We start from the raw sequence: 23294 nt of genomic DNA on the forward strand, positions 1-23294 counted from the left end.
TTCTCTTCTTGCTTTTACGATTCTGTCTTTAATTTCTGATAATTTCATTATAGTGTGTCTATGTGTAGATCTCTTTGGATTAATCTTCTTTGGAAGTTTTTGGGCTTCCTTGATCTGGATATCTCTTTCTTTCCCCACATTAGGGAAGTTTTTAGGCATTATTTCTTTGAATATGCTCTCTGCCCTTTCTTTCCTTCTCTTTCTTGAAGACCTGTAACGCATATATTGATCCACTTACTTGTGTCCCTTATGTGATCTTCACTTTTCTCTATTCTTCTTTCTTTTTGCTCTTTTGATTAGATGACTTCCATGCCTTGTCTGATTCTTTCTTCCATTTGGTCTAATCTGCTTATGAAGCCCTGTATTGAATTTTTCAGTTCATTTATTCTTTTTTTTTTTTTTTTGTGATACGCGGGCCTCTCACTGCTGTGGCCTCTCCCGTTGCGGAGCACAGGCTCCAGACGCGCAGGCTCAGCGGCCATGGTTCACGGGCCCAGCCGCTCCGCGGCATGTGGGATCTTCCCGGACCGGGGCACGAACCCGTGTCCCCTGAATCGGCAGGCGGACTCTCAACCACTGCGCCACCAGGGAAGCCCAGTTCATTTATTCTTGAAATCTATGATTTCTGTTTGGTACTTCTTAAAATTTTCCTCTCTTTGTTGAAACTCACACTTTGCTCATGCTTTATTCTCCTGAGGTCAGTAAGCATCTTTATTACCATTATTTTGAACTCTGTTGGGTAATTACTTATATCCACTTCATTAAGGTCAGCACCTAGAGATCTCTCTATTTGTTTGAAACATCCCCGTTTCTTTACTTTCCTTGACTCTCTCTGTTGGTTTTTGTATAAAACAACCCCTTTTCCCAGTTTTGACAGATTGGCCTTAATCAGCCTGGCCTGGCTGTTGAAATCATTGTCTTTGTTCTTAGTGACTTCCAGCAGTTGAGGGTGTTCCAAGACCCATCAGTGTCCTCAACGATGTGGTTAATGCTCATATGCTGTTTAGGCTTCTGGACAACTGCCAGTTGCCTGCTGCTTTAACTCCCTGATGCAGGTTAATTGGAAGCCCAATTATCAGGCAGGAGCTGGAAAAGTCAGAATACTAGTCTAGCCCCTGTGAAGAAGAATCCAGAGCTGGAAGAGTTTCTTCTTCCTCACTCTGTGCTGAGCCAAGGGAAATAATTGCTCTGAATGCTTCTGTGTCCAAGTAAAAGAGCCTTTGTTTTTAGTGGTCCCAGGGACTCATGAAGGCTGAGCCCTTTCAGCTCCCAGAGCTAGGTGAATTGGGGGCTAGTCCCTTAGGTGGCAGTTGAAAACTGGCATGCTAGATGTGTGGACAGGCTCCTTCCAGGAGAGAAGATAAAAATTTGGTCTTACTTGGAGCTGGGGGAGATAGCAGGGGACATGGCCACCAGCTTTACCAGGCTCCCAAACAGATCCCCGTGAGCTTCCACATGCAGACTAACTGGAAGCCAGAACCACAGGCAGCAACTAGGAAAATATACAACTTCCTTCCAGGGAGAAACATTCTTGCTGGGAGATGGGCATTTTTTTGTCGTCTCCCTCCATGCTGGGTCTGGGTGTATAGCTACGGGGAATCCTTATGCATCCATTTAAAAACTGCTTTTTTGTTTGCCATAGTACTGTGGTGCTCAGGAATGCAAGCCCAATTGACTTTCAGAGGTAGGTTATTTTGGGGTCCATCCCTCAGGTGGCAGTTTTAAAAGTCAGGGTTCTAAATGTGTAGACAAGCTCCCTCCAGGGACATGCAGGAGATTTGGTTTTATTGTTGAAGGAAGCTGGGGGGAGAGGGCAGATTAAGTACCCACTGGCTCTTTTGGGCTCTGGGCAGGATTCCAGTCAGCTGAAATGCAAGCTGATTAGAAGCTGGACCCTCAGACAGTAGCTGGGAAAGTATGTAGTCCAACACCTCCAGGAAGAAATTGGGAGATAAGCATTTGTGTGTGTTCCCTCTGCTCTGAGCTTGTGGAGATAGCCAGAGGGAGTGCTCAAGCACCTTGTAAAAACTGCTTATTTGTTTGCTCTAATACCATGGGACTTCTAAAGAAAGGGAAGCCCTTTTGGCTCTCAGAGCTAGATGATTTGGGGGTCCATCCCTCAGGCGGCAGCCTTAAAATTTGGGACATTAGAAATGTGGTGCAAACACCGCACTAATTGGGAAGAGGCTAGGAGTTGGTGTTTTCAGAAAGATTATAAGGCGCTGTTCTTGGGTGGGGTTTATAGTAAGAGTGTGTCTCATCCTTTCCTACACATTTCTGAGTGGGTATTTTCTCAGTTTCCCAATGTGTAGGAGTCACTAAAGTTAGTTTCTTGATATCTTTCAGAGGGAATTGATCTCTGTGTGGCTGTATATTCAGTGCATCCATGGAAGGAGGGAAATTCAGGAGTCTTCTGTGTCCATCTTGAGGTACGTGTTGATCTTTTCTAATAACCGACTCCTGGTTTCATTGACTTTCTATATTGTTTTTCTGTTTTGTTTATGTATGCTGTAACATTTATTATTTTTCCCATCTGCTGGCCTTGGGTTAAGTTTTTTCTACTTCTTTAAGGAAAATGTTAGATTGTGGATATGAGATCTTTATTCTTTTTTAATGTAAGCCTTTACAGCTATAAACTTCCCTCTCATCACTGCTTGTGCTCCATCCCGTAAAGTTTGCTATTATGTATTTTTTTTCTTTGGTCTCAAGGTATTTTGTAGTTTCTCTTGTAATTTCTTCCTCAACCCATTGGTTGTTTAAAAGCGTGCTGTTTAATTTCCACATATTTGTGAATTTTCGTTTCCCTTCTGTTACTGATTTCCACTTTTATCCCATTGTGATGGAAAAAGGTTCATTGTGTGATTTCAGTAGTTTTAATTTTTATTAAGAATTGTTTTGTGGCCTCACATATGGCCTATTCGGGAAATGTTTCACGTACACTTGAGAAAAATCTGTAATTTACTGTCTTTGGGTAGAGAGCTGTGTATATATGTGTCTGTTAGGTCCATTTGGTTTATACTGTTGTTTAAGTCTTCTGTTTCCTAACTGATCTTCTGTGTGGTTGTTCTCTCCCATTTCTGAATGAAGGCTATCAAAGTCTCCAACTCTTACTGTTTCTCCCTACTGTCAACGTTTGCTTCATCTGTTAAGGAGCTCTGGTACAAATGTTTATAATTTTTATTTTTTCTTAGAGAATTGATCCTTTTCTCATTATATAAATTCCTTTTTTGTTCCTTGTAAAAGGTTTGACTTAAAGTCTAGTTTGTCTGATATTAGTATAGGCACCTTGTTCCCTTTTGCTTACTATTTGCATGGGATAGTTTTCCATTCTTCACTTTCAACCTGTGGATGTCCATAAATTTAAACTGAATCCCTTGTAGACAGCATAGACAGCTTATAGTTGGATTCTGTTTTTTATCCATTCTGCCAGCTTATGCATCTTAACTGGTGAGTTTAATCCATTATACTTAAAGTAATTAGTGATAGAGAAGGACTTTCTTTTGCCATTTGTGACATTTGTTTTCTGTATGCTTCATTAAATTTTTGTCCCTTCCTTATTGCCTTCTTTTGTGTTTATTGTTTTTGGAGTGACACATTTTGATTCCCTTCTCACTTCCTTTTCTGTATACTTTGTAAATATTTTCTTTTTGGTTATCACAGGGATTACATACAATATCCTAAAGTCATAACAGTCTGTTTTAAACTGTCAACAACTTAACTTCAATAATATACAAAAATTCTACTCCTTCACAGCACCACTCCTCCAGTCTGTTATTGATGTTAAAAAATGCATCCTTATATATTGTGTATCCATTAACGTAGAAATTATGTCAATTTTTAATTTTCTTACTTTTAATCCTATAGTATATAAAAAGTGTGATTACCAACCCACGTTGTAATACTCATGTTTTTTATATTTTGCCACTTATTTACCTTAACCAGAGAGCTATATATTTTCTTCTAGCTTTGAGCTACTTGTCTAGCATTTTATCATTTCAACTTGAAGGACTCCCTTTAGTATTTCTGGTAGGGAAGTTCTAATGATAGTAATTCCCTCCAAGTTTTGTTTATCTTGCAATGCCTTAATTTCTCCTTTATTTTGAAGTACAGTTTTGCCGATATAGGATTTTTAGTTTATAAGTTTTTTTTTTTTCCCTTCAGTACTTAAAATACATCATCCCAGTGCCTTCTGGACTGCAAGGTTTCTGCTGAAAAATCTGCTAAAAATTTTATTTGGCATCATTAATACATGATGACTCAGTTGCCTATTGATTCTTTCAAGATCCTTTGTTTTTTACTTTTGTCAGTTTGATTATAATGTGGTTTAGTGTGGGTCTATTTGATTTTACCCTACAGTTTGTTTAACTTGTATTTTTTTATCCAAGTATTTCACAGTTTGGGAAGTTTTTGTCCATTATTCCTTCAGACGAGGTTTCTGCTGTTTTCTCACTCTTTTTTCTTCCTGGATTCCCATAATGTCTTCTTTTTTGGATTCCCATAATTCCAGTAGAGTCTGTTCACATTTCTTCATTGATTTTCCTTTTGGCTCTGAGAACTAATAATTTCAAATGATTTGTCTTCAAGTTTGCTGATGCCTTCCTCTGCCTGTTTCAGTCTGCTTTTGAACCCCTCTTGTGAAATTTTCAATTTAGTTACACTTTTAACTCCACATTTGCTTTTTTAAAATAAATTCTGTCTCTTTGTTGATATTCTCACTTTGTTGATATATCATCTTCCTGATTTCCTAGGCAGTTGCTTTCAAGAGTTCATCTAGCAACTGTGAAGCCTGTGTTTCTTTAGTGTCACTTTCTAGAGATTTATTACGTTCCTTTGAATGGGCCACATTTCCCTGTTTTTTCCTGTGTTTTGTGAGCTTTTGTCAAAAATTGCATATTGAAAAAAACAGCCACCTCTCCCAGCCTTGTAGACTGGATACTTGCAGAGGAAGGCCTTCACTAATCAGCCTGGTGTAATGACTTAAGGTCTTCTCAGATCTTTTCTGAGGATGTGCCTTCACTGGGCCTGTGTATGAAGCCCAGCCACAGCCCCCTAATTCTGCCACACACAGAGCTGCTTTTAAATATTTCATTTCCCCAAGAGCCTCACCCCTGTCTTCTTGGCCCTGAAATGTTCTGTTGTATTCCTCTGTCAGTAATCTCTGCCCTCCAGGTGTGTGCAGGTGTACAGTTGCCATGAAGTTTTCATGGGCCATTGAATCCATCATTGCTTTCACAGCTACCAATCTGATATAAAAAATATTCCTCTATTCCTATCTCAGCTGTGAGTCATGTGAGACAGAAATCAGACTCTCAGACATTGCCTGGCATGCCACACATTGCAATCAAGTTGCACTCTTTTATTTTTCTCCCAATGGAGGACCAGTAATTGGGCAGCTTTCACTCTACTGCACCATATTGAGTCAGGAATGGGTTAGGATAAGAGTGAGCAAAAATGTCATGAAATTTGCTATCATTTTGAGAGTGACTCTTTCTTGACTGGGCATTCACTTTGTTGCTTCAGATTACTGACTGGTTTCTAGAGCTCCCACAAAGCTATTTGTATTCTATAGTTTAGTTCAGTGTTTTCATGGGGTTACACACCTGGAGCTTCCTATTCTGCCGTCTTACCTATATCACTGCTGTCCTTCATTTTTGGAAGTGGTTTTACCAGATACAGAATTCTTGGTTAACAGTGTTTTTCTTTCAACACATGAATATGAAATTCACCAGCCTTCTCCCTTGACGCTTTCAAAATTCTCTTTGTTGTTAGTTTTTGCAATTTTAATATAGTGTTTTTGTGTAGATCTCCTGTTGGAGTTCACTGAGTTTCTTGGATATGTACTTTCATGTATTTTATCATATTTGAGGAGTTTGGAACAATTATGTCTTCAAATATTTTCCCTGACTTTCTATCCCTTTCTCTCCATGCAGGATTCCTATTATGGATGTGTTGTCATACTTGATGATGTCTTGTAGGTCTTTTACGTTCTGCTCATTATTCTTCACTCTTTCCTCTTTGCACCCCTCAGAGTGGATAGTCTCAATCAGTTCTTCTTCAAATGTGCCAATTCTTTATTCTGCCTGCTTAAGTCTGCTAATGAATCCCCCTAATGACTTTCTTATTTCAGTTGTGGCACTTTTCAACTCTAGAATATATATTTGATTCCTTTTTGTAATTTCTTTCTCTTTGTTAGTATTCATCACTTGGTGAGACACCATTTTCCTGATTTCCTTTAGTTCTTTGTCCAAAATTTCATTTAGTTCTATGGGAATATTTAAGAGAATGATTTAAAGTCTTTTTAATGCCTGGACAATGTGTATATGTGTATGTCCACATTGTGTGGACAGTGTGTATATATATATATACACACACACACGTGCACGTATATATATACACATTTTTTCCTCATTCATGGATCATACTTTGTTGTTTGTTTTCATACCTCATAACTCTTTGTTGAAAATTTATATGTTAAATAATATAAAGTAGAAATTCTGGAAATCAGATTCTCCCTTCCCATCAGGATTTTCTGTTACAGCTGTTTGTTGCTGGTGTTGTTGTTGGTGGTGGTATTGCTCCTGTTTGTTGAAATACAGCTTGCATTTGGGAAGATGTAATGGTTGTTACAGGTTGGAAGGAAGCTTTATGATATGAGAAGCCCATACCATTTTTTGTGACTTTATTTTAAATTAATATAAAATGGTGTTGGTTTATTGGATATATTTTTATATTCCATGCTACTAACGCTTAAGATTCAAACATTTGACAAACGTTTATTTAGGACTTTTCATAAGTATTTGATTGAGAGTATTCAGTGGTCTTATTTTGTTTATTGTATATACATGGGTCTCTTTCTGGGCTCTCTGGTTTGTTCCATTGGTCTATATGTTTGTATTTAACCCAGTACTATTCTGTTTTCATTACTGTAGCTTGGTAATATGTTTTTTTGTTTATTTTTTTTGTGTGTGTGTGGTACGCGGGCCTCTCACTGTTGTGGCCTCTCCCGCTGTGGAGCACAGACTCCAGACGTGCAGGCTCAGCAGCCATGGCTCTCAGGCCCAGCCGCTCTGCGGCATGTGGGATCTTCCCGGACTGGGGCACGAAACCGTGTCCCCTGCATCAGCAGGTGGACTCTCAACCACTGCGCCACCAGGGAAGCCTGGTAATATGTTTTGAAAGCAGGAAGTGTGATCCCTTGAGGTTTATTCTTCAAAAGATTATTTTGGCTATTTGGGGTGTTTTGTGGTGCCCTATGAATTTTTGGATTGCTTTCTCTATTTCTGTATTGAACACCATTGGGATTTTAATAGGGACGTCATTGAATCTGTGGACCACTATGGTAGTATGTACATTCTGAAAATAGTAATCATGAACATGGGAGGTCTTTCTGTATTATCAGTGTCTTCTTTAATTTTCCTCATCATTTTTTTATACTTTTGAGTGTACAGGTGTTTCACCTCTGGTTATGTTTATTTCTAAGTATTTTATTCTTTGTGTTGAAGTTGATAATGGGATTCTTTTCTTAATTTACTTTTCAGATTTTTCATTGTTAGTGAGTAGAAATGGAATTGACTTCTGTATGTTGATTTTTATGTATTTCCACTTTAGTGAATTCATTTTCTGTGGAGTTGGTAAGACTTGCTACCAAAAAAATTGTGTCATCTACAAAGATAATGTTATTTCTTCCTTTCTGATGTGAATGTCTTTTATTTCTTCTCCTTACTTAATTTATCTGTCTAGGATTTCCAGAACTATGCTGAATAAAAGTGGCAAGATTGGACATCCTTGCCTTCATGTTGATAAAGGAAAAGCTGTCACTTTTTCACTATTGAGTTTGATATTAGCTGTGTCCTTTTCATATTTGACCTTCTTTATGTTCATTTCCTTCTATTCCTAGTTTATGGAGGATTTTTATCTGAAAGAATGTTGAGTTTTTTCCAAATCCTTTTTCTGCATCTGTTGAGATGATCATGGTGGGGGTTTGTTTTGTTTTCTTTTTTCATTCTGGTAATGTCATGTATCATGACATTGATTGATTTATGGATGTTGAACCATCCTTGAATCCCAGCGTCATATGTATAATCCACTTGGTCATATGTATAATCCATTTAATGTGCTGATTAATTTGGTTTGTTAGAATTTTGATGAGGTTTTTAACATCTGTGTGCATCAGGGATATTTTATCTTTTCTTGTAGTGTCTTTGTCTGGTTTTGATATCAGGGTAATGCTGGCCTTTTAAAATTAGTTTGGAAGAGTTCACAGTTTTTCAGTATTTAGCAAAAGTTTGCTATGGTTTGAATATGTCCTTCCAAATTTCATATGTTAAAAACCTAATGCCTGATGTGATAGTAAGAGTAGGTGGGGCCTTTGGGAGTTGCTTAGGTCATGAGGGCAGAGCACTCATAAATGGGATTAGTGCCCTTATTTTTTTTTTTTAATAAAAGGCTCCAAAGATACCTCTAGCCCCTTCCATGATGTGAGAACACAGAGACAAGGTACCAACTATGAGTCAGAAAGAATAGTCTCATCCAAGTGTGATGATGCCATAATGTCAGACTTTGGGCCTCCAGAATAGTGAGCTATTATTTATAAGCTACTCAGTCAGTGGTATTTTGTTAGAGTATCCCAAATGGAGTAAGCCAGAGTTTCAGAAAGATTGGCATTAATCTTCTTCAAATGGTGACAGAATTCATCTGTGAAGACATCTGATCTTGGACTTTTCTCTGCTGAGATATTTTTGATTACTGATTCAATCTCCTTACTAGTTTTAGATCTCTTTTGGTTTTCTATTTCTTTTTTACTTAATCTTTGCAGGTTGTGTATTTCTAGGAATTATCCATTTCTTCTAGGTTATCCAATTTCATGGCATACAATTAATCATAACAGTCCCTTATAATCCTTTCTATCTCTGTGGAATCCATTTTATGTTTGCTTTCATACCTGTTTGATTTTATTGGGATCTTCTCTCTCTCTCTCTCTCTCTCTCTCTGTTAGACTAGCTAAGGATTTGTCAATTTTTGTTTTTCTTTTTAAAAAACTTGGCTCTTAGTTTCATTCATCTTTTCTATTGTTTCTCTAGTCTGTATTTCATTTATTTCTGCTCTGCTCTTTATTTCCTTCCCTCTGCTAAATTTGGGCTTACTTTGTTTTTTTTTGTTTCTTGAGGGATGATGTTAAGTTGTTTATTTGAGATTTTTCTTTTATCTTAATCTAGGGATTTATGACTATAAACTTCCCTTGTAGAACTGCTTTTGATGTATCCCATATGTTTTGGTATACTGTTTTCATTTTAATTTTTTTCAAGATATTTTCTAATTTCTCTTTTGTTTTCATTTTTGAAAACAAAATAATCTTTCTCAAGATTATATTATTTAATTTCCACACATTGTGAAATTTCCAGCTTTTTTTATGTTGCTTTTTATTTACATTCCATGGTGGACAGAAAAAATAGTTAGTATAATTCAGTCTTGCTAATTTTATTAAGACTTGTTTTGTGACCTAATATGTGATCTAGGAGAAACTTCCATGTAGAGTTGAGAATAATATCTAACTGTTGGTTTGAATTTTCTATATATGGCTCTTAGGTCCATTTGGTTTATAATGTTGTTGAAAGTTAACTGTTCCTTTATTGATTTTAGGTCTGTATGTTCTATCCATTATTGAAAATGTCATGTGACACTTCAAAAATTCGTATCAGGGATTTCTCATTGACTCCATGCTGGCCCACAGTGAAGCTAAAAATAGTATTTCCTGCAGGCATTCTTTTTCTTTAAGCTACAATGCAAAGAAACAGAATGACAGTCCCTGCTTTTGTTTCTGTTCTATTTTTTTTTAATATTTATTTATTTGGCTGCTCCAAGTCTCAGTTGTGGCATGCGGGATCTTCGTTGCCGCATGTGGGATCTAGTTCCCTGATCAGGGTTCAAATCCAGTCCCCCTGCATTGGGAATGTGGAGTCTTTTTTTTTTTTTTAATCAGAGTATATTTGCTTTACAGTGTTGTGTTAGTTTCTGTTGTACAGCAAAGTGAATCAGCTAAACATATATATATATATATCCCCCCTTTATTGGATTTCCTTCCCATTTAGGTCACCACAGAGCCCTGAGTAGAGTTCCCTGTGCTATACAGTAGGCTCTCATTAGTTATCTATTTTATATATAGTATCAATAGTGTATATATGCCAATCCCAGTCTCCCAATTCATCCCACACCCGCTTTCCCCCTTGGTATCCATGCTTTTTTTCTCTACATCTGTGCCTATATTTCTGCTTTGTAAATAAGATCGTCTATACCAATTTTTTCAGATTCCAAATATATTCATTAATATACGATATTCGTTTTTCTCTTTCTGACTTAACTTCACTATGTATGACAGTCTCTAGGTCCATCCACATGTCTACAAATGACCCAGTTTTGTTGCTTTTTATGGGTAATATTCCACTGTATATATGTACCGTATCTTCTTTATCTGTTCCTCTGCTGATGGACATTTAGGTTGTTTCTGTGTCCTGACTATTGTGAATAGGGCTGCTGTGAACATTGGGGTGCACTTGTCTCTTCTTTCTCTTTAAGCTACAATGCAAAGAAACAGAAGAAGAACAGGTGTTTCCCTTTAATTACTTAGAGTGTGACACCACCCCCCCCTTTGTTTCTGTTCTGAACACTGGCCACAAAATAGTTACAGTTTGACACAATACTTGCCAATGAAATACCAGCTGAGAGATTCTGAGAACTTACTTGTTTTCCTGATCCAGCATGACTCCTTCCAACTTCTGTTGTCCTTTATAGGTCAGTCATGCACACTTGAAAGCAAAAGAACACTTTCCAAAGATGATGTGGCAGGGTGATAAAACTTACCTGGGTCCTTCATCACATCATTGAGCTCTCTCTCCAGCCCTGGATTTCTTATTAGGTGAGAAGGATAAACCGCAATATATTTAAGCCACTGCCATATAATTTCCTGTATTCTTGGTAAAGAATGACCCACCTGGAAATGGCATTTCGAGGTACAGACCTCAATATTTAAAATTGGCTGAATGGGGGTAGAAGAGAATATTATTTTATTCCAGGCAAGAAAATTAGACATCTTTATTACATGGAGATGAAAATGTGTGCTCAAACAGGTACGTTCTTATCCTGGGACACAAAATATAGGGTAAGGAGAAATGATAAAAGAAAAAAATCGAGAATTTAACTTGGGTGTGTTATATTTTGCTACTTTCTGTTCAGTTCTCAAAGGCAGGGATGATTTCAGACTTCAGCCAACCATTCTGCTCAAGACATGGAAGAATGAAATATAGCTTTGCTAAGGGAACATTCTCTAACTGCCGGCTGTAATGTATATTGAGTCAAAGAGTCATGATTTGGATTTCTGTGAGTTGAAATAATAACAGCTAACATTTATATGATACTCCCTACATGCTAAACACTGTTGTAAGCACTTTACATTTATTAACATATTTAATCCTCACAACAGCCCTGTGATGGGTGCCATTATCTGCAACATCCTTCCGTATTGACGGATTTCTAAATGGAGGCCCAGAGAGGTTAACTACATTGCCCCAAAGGTCACACATATAAACAATGATTTGAACTCTGGTTATTTGGCTGCAAATTCCATGATCTCCAAACCTACCCTATAGCACTTCTCTTCGGCAAACTGAAAATATAACAGAGTGGCTACTACCCGTATTTACAGGGTATAAGAAGAGAATGCTCAGCCATTCTTAAGTGAACACGTGGGACTGTTCATAATTACCTCAAGGCAATTCAGTTAAGGGAAGAGGGGATAAATCATAGAGGCCAGCTGATAAATGCAAAATCTTAACAGGTTTAAAAATGTTACGAAAAAAACAGTTGATGACTGTCCCATGTGGGATGCACCAGAAATACAACCGGGTTCTGCAACATGAGTTTAACTCAGGTCACATCTGGCTTGATGTGAGGATGCTGAGAGCCTTGTGAGGGAGAAAAGTTTACCCCATCCCCCTACAGAGACCACATTCTCTGAATTCTCCTGTAAGGGAGATTGGGGTTCATCATCTCCTCTACAGCAGCAGTGGCGCTAATGCCATTGTTCTTGGTTACTGTTTTTTCAGGACTTGTGCAATGCTAGAGGTTGCACTGTCCAGTGCCTCCACTTCCTCATCAGCAGTCACTGCTGAAGCATACCAGGGATTAGGAATACTCCATCTAACACTACACGTGGGGTCATCCTTGCCTCTAGCTAAAAGGTGATTCATCTCTACACTCTCATCTGCTTCTTAGGACTACTGCCAGTACCAACTGCATTGGGTCAGGCTCACCAGAAGCAAAACTTCAACGGGGACACATGGGACAATGATTGAGAGAATTGTCTCATCAACAGGGGAGTGGGGAAGACAGGATAGGGCAGGGGGAAAAAGCAAAGCAAAGATGTGATCTGGAAAGAGACTAAGATCTGGATGCTAGATGTGCTCACTGCTACTGGAGCATTCTTCTTGGCCTTTTCAGTGGACAGACATAGAAAATACATGGGTGTATACACACATATACAAATATATACGCATACAAATATGCATGGGCACGTAAGCATGTACAGACACACGTATACAGATCTTACCAAATCTTAAGTTCACACCAGTACTTCCAACTCCCGCTCATCCTCATGGGATTCTTCCCTGCTTTGTCCCATTCCATATTTGTATGACTTCTCTTCCACAGTGAGAACCCTGGCTCCCAACAACATAGACATATGTACTCATTTGCTGAATCCTATAATGCATCCAAAGTAGTTTCAAAACTGCTTCACCGTACTGCTATAAGAACCAAACCTACTACAGAGTTTAAGATTTCTTTGTAATTCTAACACACATATAAAGATAAACTGCCCAAGACTGAGGATATATAGTCAAATACTATGTTCATTATTTTTCCTTCTTTCTGACACAAGAGGTGACAAACTATATATGCTTTTTTCCCTTTGCTCTTTTCACTTAATAACATTTCCTCCATAATATTTCATTAATATCTTCTTTCTCAGACTTTTTCTCACATGCATTTTACTCCATTGTGTATATGCTGCAGTTGATAGAGCCTCCTATGCTTAAACATTCAAGCCATTTTCAATATTTTGCAACTGTAAATAATGCTGTGAAAAAGAACCATGTGCATGTGTCTATTCATAAAATTGCAAGTGACTCTTTAGATTCTTAGAAGTGTGCCTGCTGTGTCAATAGGTATGTATGTATATACAGTTTAAATATTGGCCAGTTCCCCTCTAAAAGGCTTCTACCATTCTGCATTCCCACCGACAATATATTAAAATGTCTATTTCCTAACAGTGTCACTAATACAGAGTACTGTCAAGCTTTTGAATTTTTGTCAAGCTGATGAGTGAGAAATGGTATCTCAGTGTAGTTATAATTTGCATTTCTCTTATCATGAGTGAAGTTGAACATCTTTTCATTTCTTTATACCTCTTTTGGTAAACTGTCTGATCATGTCTTGTGTCCATTTTTCTATAGGACATCTGGTATTTTCTTCTTGATTTTTAAAAGTTGTTATAAAGTGGGGATATTAACCCTTCAACTGTGAAAGATATTGATTTATATGGTGATATATTTTTCGTCCAATCATTTGTCTTTTGATGTTACTTATGGTATTTTTTTGCCATGTGAAAGGTTGTTTTTTTTTTTTTTCTGGGCAGCCCCACATGATTTGTGGGATTTTAGTTCCCTGACCCGGGATCAAAGGCAGGCCCTCAGCAGTGACAGCTCAGAGTCCAAACCCCTGGACCGCCAGGGAATTCCCAGGACCATGAAGGCTAGAATATCGGGAACTTCAGTCCATTTCCCTGTCGGGCAACAGTAGAGATCCAATTGCAAGACAATATTACAGAGACCCATTTTCAGGCCATTTTTCCCCATTCCCCAACTTATGCAATGGCCAGGCAATGTTACAATAGAGTTTAAGTTTTTCCCTTTTCAGGCCGTCTGTTTTGAAAATTTCCAATTTCTAAGAATACGCTCCAGAGGTGTTTCTTCTTGCTTAGACGAGGGTCATCCCATGTTGAATAACATGAAACCGTGAAAAAGCGCTCCTAGAAATGAAGTCCAGTGTCCCAGAGACATCTACCAGGAGGCTTTTGTCCTATATTATTTTCCTATGCTGGGGGTATTCCTGGAGTTTGAGCATCTCTAAAGCCTAGGATGTGGGCTGCTTGGAAGTGGCCGTCCAATAGGTAGTCTGTAACAAATGGTATGGGCTGCCAAGGCCTTGAGTGAAAGGGGTCCTAGAGGTGCAAAACAGGAAGTCCTGGAGGAATTGGAGTTGGGTGCAATGGGAAATGCTACGGAGGTCAGGACCTATGGGCCTACATTGGGAGTATTCCCACAGGGGATTTTTTTTTTGGACATAGAATAAGGTGAGAGACTAGACAGCAGAACAACGCCAAACCTTTCCCCCTATCTGTTTGGCAGCTATGAGAAAACTGGGGAGAGCCTGATGATTCCATCTGACACAGGCAACAATGAGTTTGGACAATGTTTCCCATGTAATTTAACATACCAAGTGAACACAATTAGTTTAGGATCTCTGTTTGGAGGCTCCAGGGGCCCCATGAAGCATCCCAAAATTAACTGAAGTCAAAAGAATTTCAATTAGAATTTGATATTTGGGAAATCTGTCAAACATTTCCAGAACTTTTAAAACACCCAGTCAAATAGAATCATAGGCTGCTGTGATACAATTATTCCTTGAGCAAAGGTGGAAAAAAAAAAACATTTCAAAAGTAAATACAGCTCACTTAAAGGCACAGAAACTCACAATCTGTTATCAAAAGGAGCATTCCCAGAAAATGTTGTTTTCTTATGAGAGAAAGAAACCAAATCCAGTCTTATATCAGCCTACTCTTGATAAGGTCCAGTTACCTAATTAAAGTTAATCCAACCTTAGAAAATCCCGACCACATACAAAATTCTTTTCTCAACATTCCGTTTCCACAAATCTTCTGCAACTTTCTGTAGCCATATTTTGTCCCTTCTTTTTTCCGTTCAGAAATAACCAGCTGTAGGACAAAATCACATTTTTCCTTCTAACAAAATACATTTCCATTCCTCATACCTTCTTTTCTGAAAGCACACATCCTACTTTCCTTAAGCCACCATGAACGGTCTTTGACATTAGCATTCCCTGATTGGAATATCCCATAACCTGTTGGGAAGATCCCGTGTATCTTCCCAAAGCACAATTTCTTTCCTTAATGTGATGCAAGATATGTGTCTAATAAATCCAAACATCCTTAGTTTCCCTCTCACAAGGAAACAAAAGTAGGTAAATTTAGGCCTTTTTAGCAAATACGGTTCCAATATTTCATCTTATTTGAAATGGCCTGGATACTCGATGGATTCCTATCATTTAACTTAATTTAGTTTCAAGTTACCAAAATCTGGCGGGACTATTCTAAATGGGCATTTTGAAAACATGATTATTCCCATAGAGTTTACTAAAAAGCTCTTATCCAGTTATATTTACTTAAAAGTTGAATCCTATCAGGTTATTTTCCTTGATAGTAGATTTTATCACAGAAACAATACGAACTTATTGACTTCCAGTAAGCGTAGGTACAATAGAAGTATTATACTTAATGTTGATAATACGCAGAGGTCTGTATTAATTAAACCCACAAGCTTAAGCTAGACAAGTTAATTTTTACAAAATCAGAGATCTCAGTTTTCCTGCTTGAATTTAAAAAGGGCTCTTTTTTTCCCTCAGTCTGGGGGACTACAGATGGATCAGGGAGTCCCTGAGAGTCCAGGCAGAATAGTTACATTGCAAAGGCAGAGGAGAGAGGTGCAAGCCCCTCTCTTCTTTTTTTATTCTTTAAAATCCCACTAAGTAACCCAAGGCTGGAGTCGAGTCTCAGACAATGTGGGATGCGTTTGTATTTCAAGGCTTAAGTGCTCCACCATGCCCACAATGTTGGCAGAGACTTGTAGGAGCGGTTGGACAGACAAAACTCATTAAACAAAGATACCAATGACAAAAACTTAGACAAAGACAAGAAGTTTTCAGGATAAAGGGGATGGGAGTGCAGGTATAAGGACCAAGGGAGAGGTAAAGGGAGGAGGGACAGAAAAGACTGAAAAAGAGAAAGAGAGAGATTGCTGTTTCAACCTGCCCCCTGCAGTTGTCTCTTCAGGCACCAACCTGCAAGCTTTCAGAAGGGGCCACTGAAGGAGGTTGCACCCTGTAAACTGCCCACCGGGGTGATCAAGCCTGGAAACCAGACAGTTGTATGTCATCTGTAGAAATCTAACCCACAGGTGGGACTGTCACCCATGCATACACCAGTTTACAGAAATCTGCTGTAGCACTGCAGCAAAGGGTCCCAGGTCCCAGCCTGTCTCAAAAGTGTGGGGAAAGATAAGAGACATACAGAAAACAAATAGCAAAGTGGCAAATGTAGTTCCAACCATATCAATAATCACATTAAATGTGAATAGATGAAACAACGTTAAAGACAAAGATTGATAGACCATATTTAAAAAGCACGGTCCTTATAAATGTAGTCTCTAAGAAGTGGAGGAAAGAAAGGAAGGAAGGAAGGGAAGACGGAAGGAAAGAAGGTAGGAAGGAAGGGAAAAAGAAAGAAGGTAGGAGAGAAGAAATTAAAGGCATCCAACTTTAAATAGTAGAATTAGAACTTTTACTGCAGAGGACATGATGCTATGTGTTGGAAAACCCCAATGAAACCACCAAAACAAAATAAAACAGACTAGAATGAATAAAGAAGTTTAGGAAGGTCAGAGGAAGCAACATTTCTTATATAAATAAATTGCATTTCTAGGTATAAAAATATGAAACGGAAATTAACAAAATTTCATTCACAGTAGCATGGAAAAGAATAAACTACTTAGAAATAAGTTTAATAAAGTGGTGCAAGATCTGTCCACTGAAAACTACACAGTATTCCTGAGAGAAATTAAAGATGTATATAAACAGAAAGAAGCTACAGACTTGGAGAAAGTCTTGCAAATCACATATCTGATAAAGAAGGAAATCTTGCCCTTTGCGACAACATGGATGGACCTAGAGGGTATTATGTTCAGTGAAGTAGGTCAGACAAAGGCAAGTACTGTATGATTACACTTGTATGTGCAATCACAAAAAGAAAACAAATGGATAAACATAACCAAACAGAGACAAAGTTATAGATACAGAGAACAAACAGGTGCTTGCCAGAGGGAGAGTGTTGGGGGGAAGAAAGCAACAGGTGAGGTAGATTAAGAGGTACAAAGTTTCAGCTGCAAGATAAATGAGTATGAAATGTACGGTGTGGGGAATATAGTCAATAATTATGTAATATCTTTGTATGGTGACATATCATAACTGTATTTATGATTTTGAAATGTATAGAAATAACCGATCACTATGTTATGTAACAGGAACTAACATAGCATTGTAGGTCAATTATATTTCAAATAAATACAAACAAACAAATTCATGGGAGAAGAGATCAGATTTGTGGTTACCAGAGGCGGGAGATCGGGGGAGGGGGAATTGGTTAGCTGCAGTCAAAGGTACAAATTCCCAGTGATAAGATAAATAATTACTAGGGGTGTAATGGACAACATGATAAATATAATTAACACTGCTGTATGTTATACATGACAGTCGATAGAGTAAAGCCAAAGAGTTCTCCTCACAGGAAAACATTTTTTTCCTATTTCTTTCATTTTGTATCTATGTGGGATGATGGATGTTCACTAAATTTATTCTGATGACCCTTTCATGATGCATGGAAGTCAAATCATTATGCTCTACACCTTAAGCTGAAAAAAATTAAAAACAAGAAAGAATGGACTTCAGTTAATATTAATGTCTCAATATTGGCTCACTAGTTGTGATAAATATGCCATAGTAATATAAGATCCTAACATTAGTGGAGAGTGGGTGAAGGGGATATTGGAACTCTGTACTGACTTTGCAACTTTTTCATAACTCTAAAAAAGTTTATTTAAATATAAAAAAATACATAAATTTTTAATAATGTACAGAAAATCATTGAATTGTCCCTTGTATAATAGTAAGTGAACTTCATGGTATATAAATTATATGTTAGTAGAGTTGTTTCAAAGGTTATTAAGAAGGTCAGGGTGGTATCAGGGCTGGGCTGCGGCGGGGTCAGGGCACGGTCAGGCAGGGCCAGGGTAGGGTCCGGCCGGAGTCAGCAACCCTGGCAATGGGCGTGGAGGTGTGGATCGCCCAAGGCCGAAGCCAGCCTGTGGCCCTTCTCTGGCTGCTGCTGCTGCCGCCCGTGGCCACCCTGGAGCTGTGAGGGTCCCCGGACATGGCCACGGCCGCCCCCGCCTGGGCTCCAGGTGCGGGGGAAGTGCTGGAGGGCAGCGCTCCGACTCCAGAAACACAGCAGTTGGCCCCAGGAGCTACGGGTGCGTTGGGGCCTCTGTTGAAGACTGAGACGGCCTAAACCGCAGGGCCTGAGGGGCTGGCTATGACCAGGGCCCGGGTGCCCTGAGTCACTGAATTTCATCTTTTCTCTGCCCTGGCCAACAGCCAGGCAGCCCAGAGACCCCCTCGACACAGGTGGGGCATCGACTCCCCACTGTGTGGCCTCTGGGTGGGAAGCGCCCCAGGACCTCTGTGGGACTGTGGAAGTGGGGACAGAGCAGGGTCTGACCCTGAGGCTGGGTGGCTGGGTGGAGGAAAGCACCAGGACTGATGAATGAGTGGCCCTGAGTCCAGGGCCGCGGGTCTCCTTCTCCTCCGTGAGGCCCTGGCAGCACAGGCCCTAGACCAAGATACCCACTCTCAGGGGGCCTGGGCACACCCCCTGCCCTCCGAGGTGTGAGTCCTAGAGCCAGGGCTGTCTTCATTAGCCCACTCCCTCTTCTTTCAGAAATGTAGAATCCTGAGTCAGAGAGGGGGAATGACTTTGCCCGGCTGACACAGCACCACAGACTTCTGCCTGCAAATCTCCCTCCCTAAGACACCGGGGTGACGTGGAGGAGGCACAGGCCCTTAGAAGCCATGATGTTGAGCAAGTAATGTTGGCAACTTCTGAGACCTTTAGTTCTTTGATCTATAAGAGTAGGCACTGAGGTGTGCTAGTTGAGGGAAATAAGGTCTGTGACGTGCCCATCCCTTGGCAGCCTCACTCAGGGATGTCCTTCTCCCTGGAGATGCTGCTGTGAGCTGCTGTGGCTACCTTTGGTCCCCTCTTGCCCCATCCCACCAGACCTCTGGGTCCTCATCCTCACAGGGCTTGCTCTGTCCAATTCTCAGGGGCAGCCAGTGAAGGCAGAGTCCTGGTAGCACTGTCATTTGGGGTAGGCCACTGGACACTTGGCCTTGGTTTTCCCACCTATGAAGTGGAGAAGGCCTTCCTGGTAGTGGCATTTGGGGTACTACTAGTGCCTCTATCGTAGGTGGCAGGAGAGTCTCCACAGTATGCGGGCAACCCAAGGTGATGGGGAAGATCTACAGTGGCCAGGACATGGTGGCTGGCCAGTGGCCATGAGAGGCCAGCCTGCAGTACCAGGGCTCACGTATCTGTGGAGCTGTCCTCATTAACTCCCACTGGGTCCTTTCCACTGCCCACTGCTTTCTCAAGTAAGTCCTCCTTCCTAGGTTGCCAGCACAGGCACTGGCAGGGGAGGGGTATGCTGAGGAAGAGGAGAAAAGGGGTGATGGGCATCCCATGTCAGCTCCTCTGGGCTTTTCTCTGGGGCAGTCTGTGGCCTTCAGATGCATGTCATTCATACCTTTGGCCTGTGTACCTTCCACCTGGACTGTCCTCCCTGCTCACCTGCTCAGATGCACCTCATGCTCTGCCTTCAGCCCCTGTGTCTATCCTTCAACACAGATGTGCCTCAGGAGAATGGCAGTGTCCTTCCTAACTGCCAAGCAGTGTGGACCAATCTCTGATCACAGCTTCTTCTTAATGTCTCCACATTTCCAGGTGTCAGACTCTAGGCAGGGACCTGGGACCGCATGTATGGCCAGCATCTGGGCAATTCTTATTACTCCTACACAACTGTGTGCCCAGGAGTAGTCATGGCCTCTGGTGTGCGTAGCCATGGTGCCAGGCTGCATAGGTGGGAATTGGGGCTCTCTGGGAGAGTGACATGGCTGCTCAGGAGTCTAACTCCCCTGGCCGTCCTGGGCCTGGCTCAGTGCCTAGGTCTGAACAGATGAGGAGGGGTCCCCAGGGAGTTGGGGCATCACAGCCCAGGTCTGGGAGCTGGAGCTTTCAGAGCTTAGAGTCCTATTGGTGCCTAGTCTATACCATGATCCATGCAAGCCCCTTTGTGACATCAGGTGTGGCAAGTCCCCACCTCACCCTGTCTCCATCCTGTCACAAGAGAAGGCCCAACATGGGTGAGAAGGGCAGACGCATGGACTGGGGGTTCCAGAGAAGAGCTATGGAGAGGGAGGGGTTTCCTGGAGGGGAAGGGTTTGGGAAAGGGGAGCACGAGAGGGTCTCCATGTGGATGAGCCTTGCAAACAGTCAGGGAGGTGGGAAGTTTCAGCACCTGTGTTCAGTGTGTTTCCTGCACTCATTTGCTCATTTATTTAACAAATCTTTTGTGAGTCCTTATAACTAAGTGGAGAAGCAGCCCTTGGGCAGGAAGGTGTTTAAAGAAAGGAGGGGTGGGCTTCCCTGGTGGCTCAGTGGTTGCGAGTCCACCTGCTGATGCAGGGGACACGGATTCTTGCCCCGGTCCGGGAAGATCCCACATGCCACAGAGCGGCAGGCCCGTGAGCCATGGCCACTGAGCCTGTGCGTCCGGAGCCTGTGCTCTGCAACGGGAGAGGCCACAACAGTGAGAGGCCCGCGTACCACACAAAAAAAAAAAAAAAGAAAGGAGGGGTCAGGAAGAGTGTGGGGCCAGAAGGTGGATTGTAGGAAGTCTTGGGAAGGGTAAAGTTAGAGCTGGGATTGAACCAGAACTCCTCCTGTGTACAATCAAAAGACCTGCATTTGGTATGCCACCAAGGATCTTTCCAGCACAAGGATTCAATGCTCCTCTGATTCTAGTGTGTGATGGAGAAGCCGTGTGTCTGAGGTTTTAAGTAGAATAGCAATTAGCCTCAAGAAGGAAGGGCTCCTGAACACTCGAAATGGGGAGATAAAAGCTGTCTAGCATCATGTGGAGTAGAGCCCTGTGGGCAGTTAGATGAGGATGCAGGGAAAGAGCTAGTCCACACGCAGAGATGAGGGTGACAATATTCCCTTCTTCCTAAAGAAAATTGCATGCCCCGGAGAACTACCAGGTTCTTTTAGGAAGCACCCAGGTGCCCCTGCACACCCAGCACACCCAAGAGATAACCCTGAGCCAGATTATCATGCACCCAGACTTTGAGAAGTTACATCCCTCCGGGAGTGACATAGCCACATTGCAGCTCCTCTTTCCTGTGAATTTCACTTCCTACATCATCCTCGCCTGCCTCCCAGTCCCAGGCATGCAGCTATGCAGTATCTCGTCCTGCTGGATAACTGACTGGGGGATGCTCAACAAGGAAAGTGAGGGGGTGTAGGAGAGTTGGGTTGGGGGCAGATGAGGATGGGGAGGAGGAAGGGGAGAAGGACAGAGGAGGGAAGAAAGGAGCTGTGGCTCCACCTGAGGGGTCCCCAAGCAATGAGACACTGGACCTTGGCCCACTATGCCTCATTTCTAGAGGACTGGACCATTCTAGTTCTAGTTCTGAAAGTGTGTGATTCTAAAGCTTCAGTGTTCCCCAGGAGCTTCAAGGTGGCGGAAGAGTAAGACGTGGAGATCACCTTCCTCCCCACAAATACATCAGAAATACATCTACATGTGGAACAACCCCTACAGAATACCTACTGAACGCTGGCAGAAGAACTCAGACCTCCCAAAAGGCAAGAAACTCCCCACGTACCTGGGTGTAGGGCAAAAGAAAAAAGAAGAAAACAGAGACAAAAGAATAGGGATGGGACCTGCACCAGTGGGAGGGAGCTGTGAAGGAGGAAGGAGTTCCACACACTGGGAAGGCCCTTCATGGGGCACTGTGGGTGGCGGAGGGGGGAAGCTTCAGAGCCGCGGAGGAGAGCGCAGCAACAGGGGTGTGGAGAGCAAAGAACAGAGATTCCTGCATGGAGCATCGGTGCCACCCAGCACTCACCAGCCTGAGAGGCATGTCTGATTACCCACTGGGGTGGGTGGGAGCTGGCAGCTGAGGCTCCAGCTTCGGTCAGACCCACCCATAGGACTAGGGTTGACTGCGTGGACACAGCCTGAATGGGGCTAGTGCGCCACAGCTAGCCAGGAGGGAGTCTGGGAAAAGATTTGGAGCTGCCAAAGAGGCAAGACACTTTTTCTTGCCACTTTGTTTCGTGGTGCGCGAGGAGAGAGGATTAAGAGCGCTGCCTAAATGAGCTCCAGAGATGGGCACAAGCTGCGGCTATCAGCGCGATCCCCAGAGATGGGCATGAAATGCTAAGTCTGCTGCTGCAGCCACAAAGAAGCCTATGTGCAAGCTCAGGTCACTATCCACACCTCTCGCCCCAGGAGCCTGTGCAACCCACCACTGCCAGGGTACCATGATCCAGGGACAGTTTTCCCAGAAGAACACATGGTGCACCTCAGGCTGATGCGACGTCATGTTAGCTTCTGCTGCCACAGGCTCACCCCACATTCTATACCTCTCACTCCCCTGGGCCTGAGTGAACAAGAGCCCCCTAATCAGCTGCTCCTTTAACCCCGTCCTGTCTGAGTGAAGAACAGACGCCCTCAGGCAACCTAAACACAGAGGCGGGCCCAAATCCAAAGCTGAACCACAGAAGCTGTGAGAACAAAGAAGAGAAAGGGAAATCTCTCCCAGCAGCCTCAGGAGTGGTGGATTAAATCTCCACAATCAACCTGATGTACCCTGCATCTGTGGAATACCTGAATAGACAACGAATCATCCCAAATTCAGGCGGTGGACATGGGGTGCAATGATATTTTTTCCCCTTTTTCTCTTCTTGTGTCTATGTGTATGCTTCTATGTGATTTTGTCTGTATAGATTTGCTTTTACCATTTGTCCTAGGGTTCTCTCTGTCCGTTTTTTTAGTTTGTTTTTAGTACAGTTTTTACCACTTGTTATCATTGGTGGATTTGTTTTCTGGTCTGGTTGCTCTCTTCTTTCTTTCTTTCCTTTTTTTAAACTATTTTAAAACATTTTTTAGATTTTTAATAATTATCTTTTTATTTTAATAACTTTATTTTATTTTAATTTATTTGTTTCTTTCTTTTGTTCTGTTTTTCTCCCTTCTATTGTGAGCCGTGTT

At 41.5% G+C, this 23294-nt stretch overlaps 1 protein-coding gene across 1 annotated transcript in view; it reads left to right on the forward strand.

Annotated features, from left to right (window-relative positions):
* Positions 1–23294, forward strand: part of LOC112401448 (serine protease 42-like) — a 73020-nt gene that overhangs the window by 41388 nt on the left and 8338 nt on the right. The window contains 4 exon segments of the mRNA XM_024747734.1: positions 1643–1684; positions 18132–18431; positions 19428–19611; positions 21249–21534. Of these exon segments, the coding sequence (XP_024603502.1) occupies positions 1643–1684; positions 18132–18431; positions 19428–19611; positions 21249–21534 (812 nt within the window).

The sequence above is a fragment of the Neophocaena asiaeorientalis genome, unplaced genomic scaffold (assembly GCF_003031525.2).
Source record: "Neophocaena asiaeorientalis asiaeorientalis breed wild unplaced genomic scaffold, Neophocaena_asiaeorientalis_V1.1 scaffold429, whole genome shotgun sequence".
In the NCBI taxonomy this organism is placed as follows: Eukaryota; Metazoa; Chordata; class Mammalia; order Artiodactyla; family Phocoenidae; genus Neophocaena; species Neophocaena asiaeorientalis.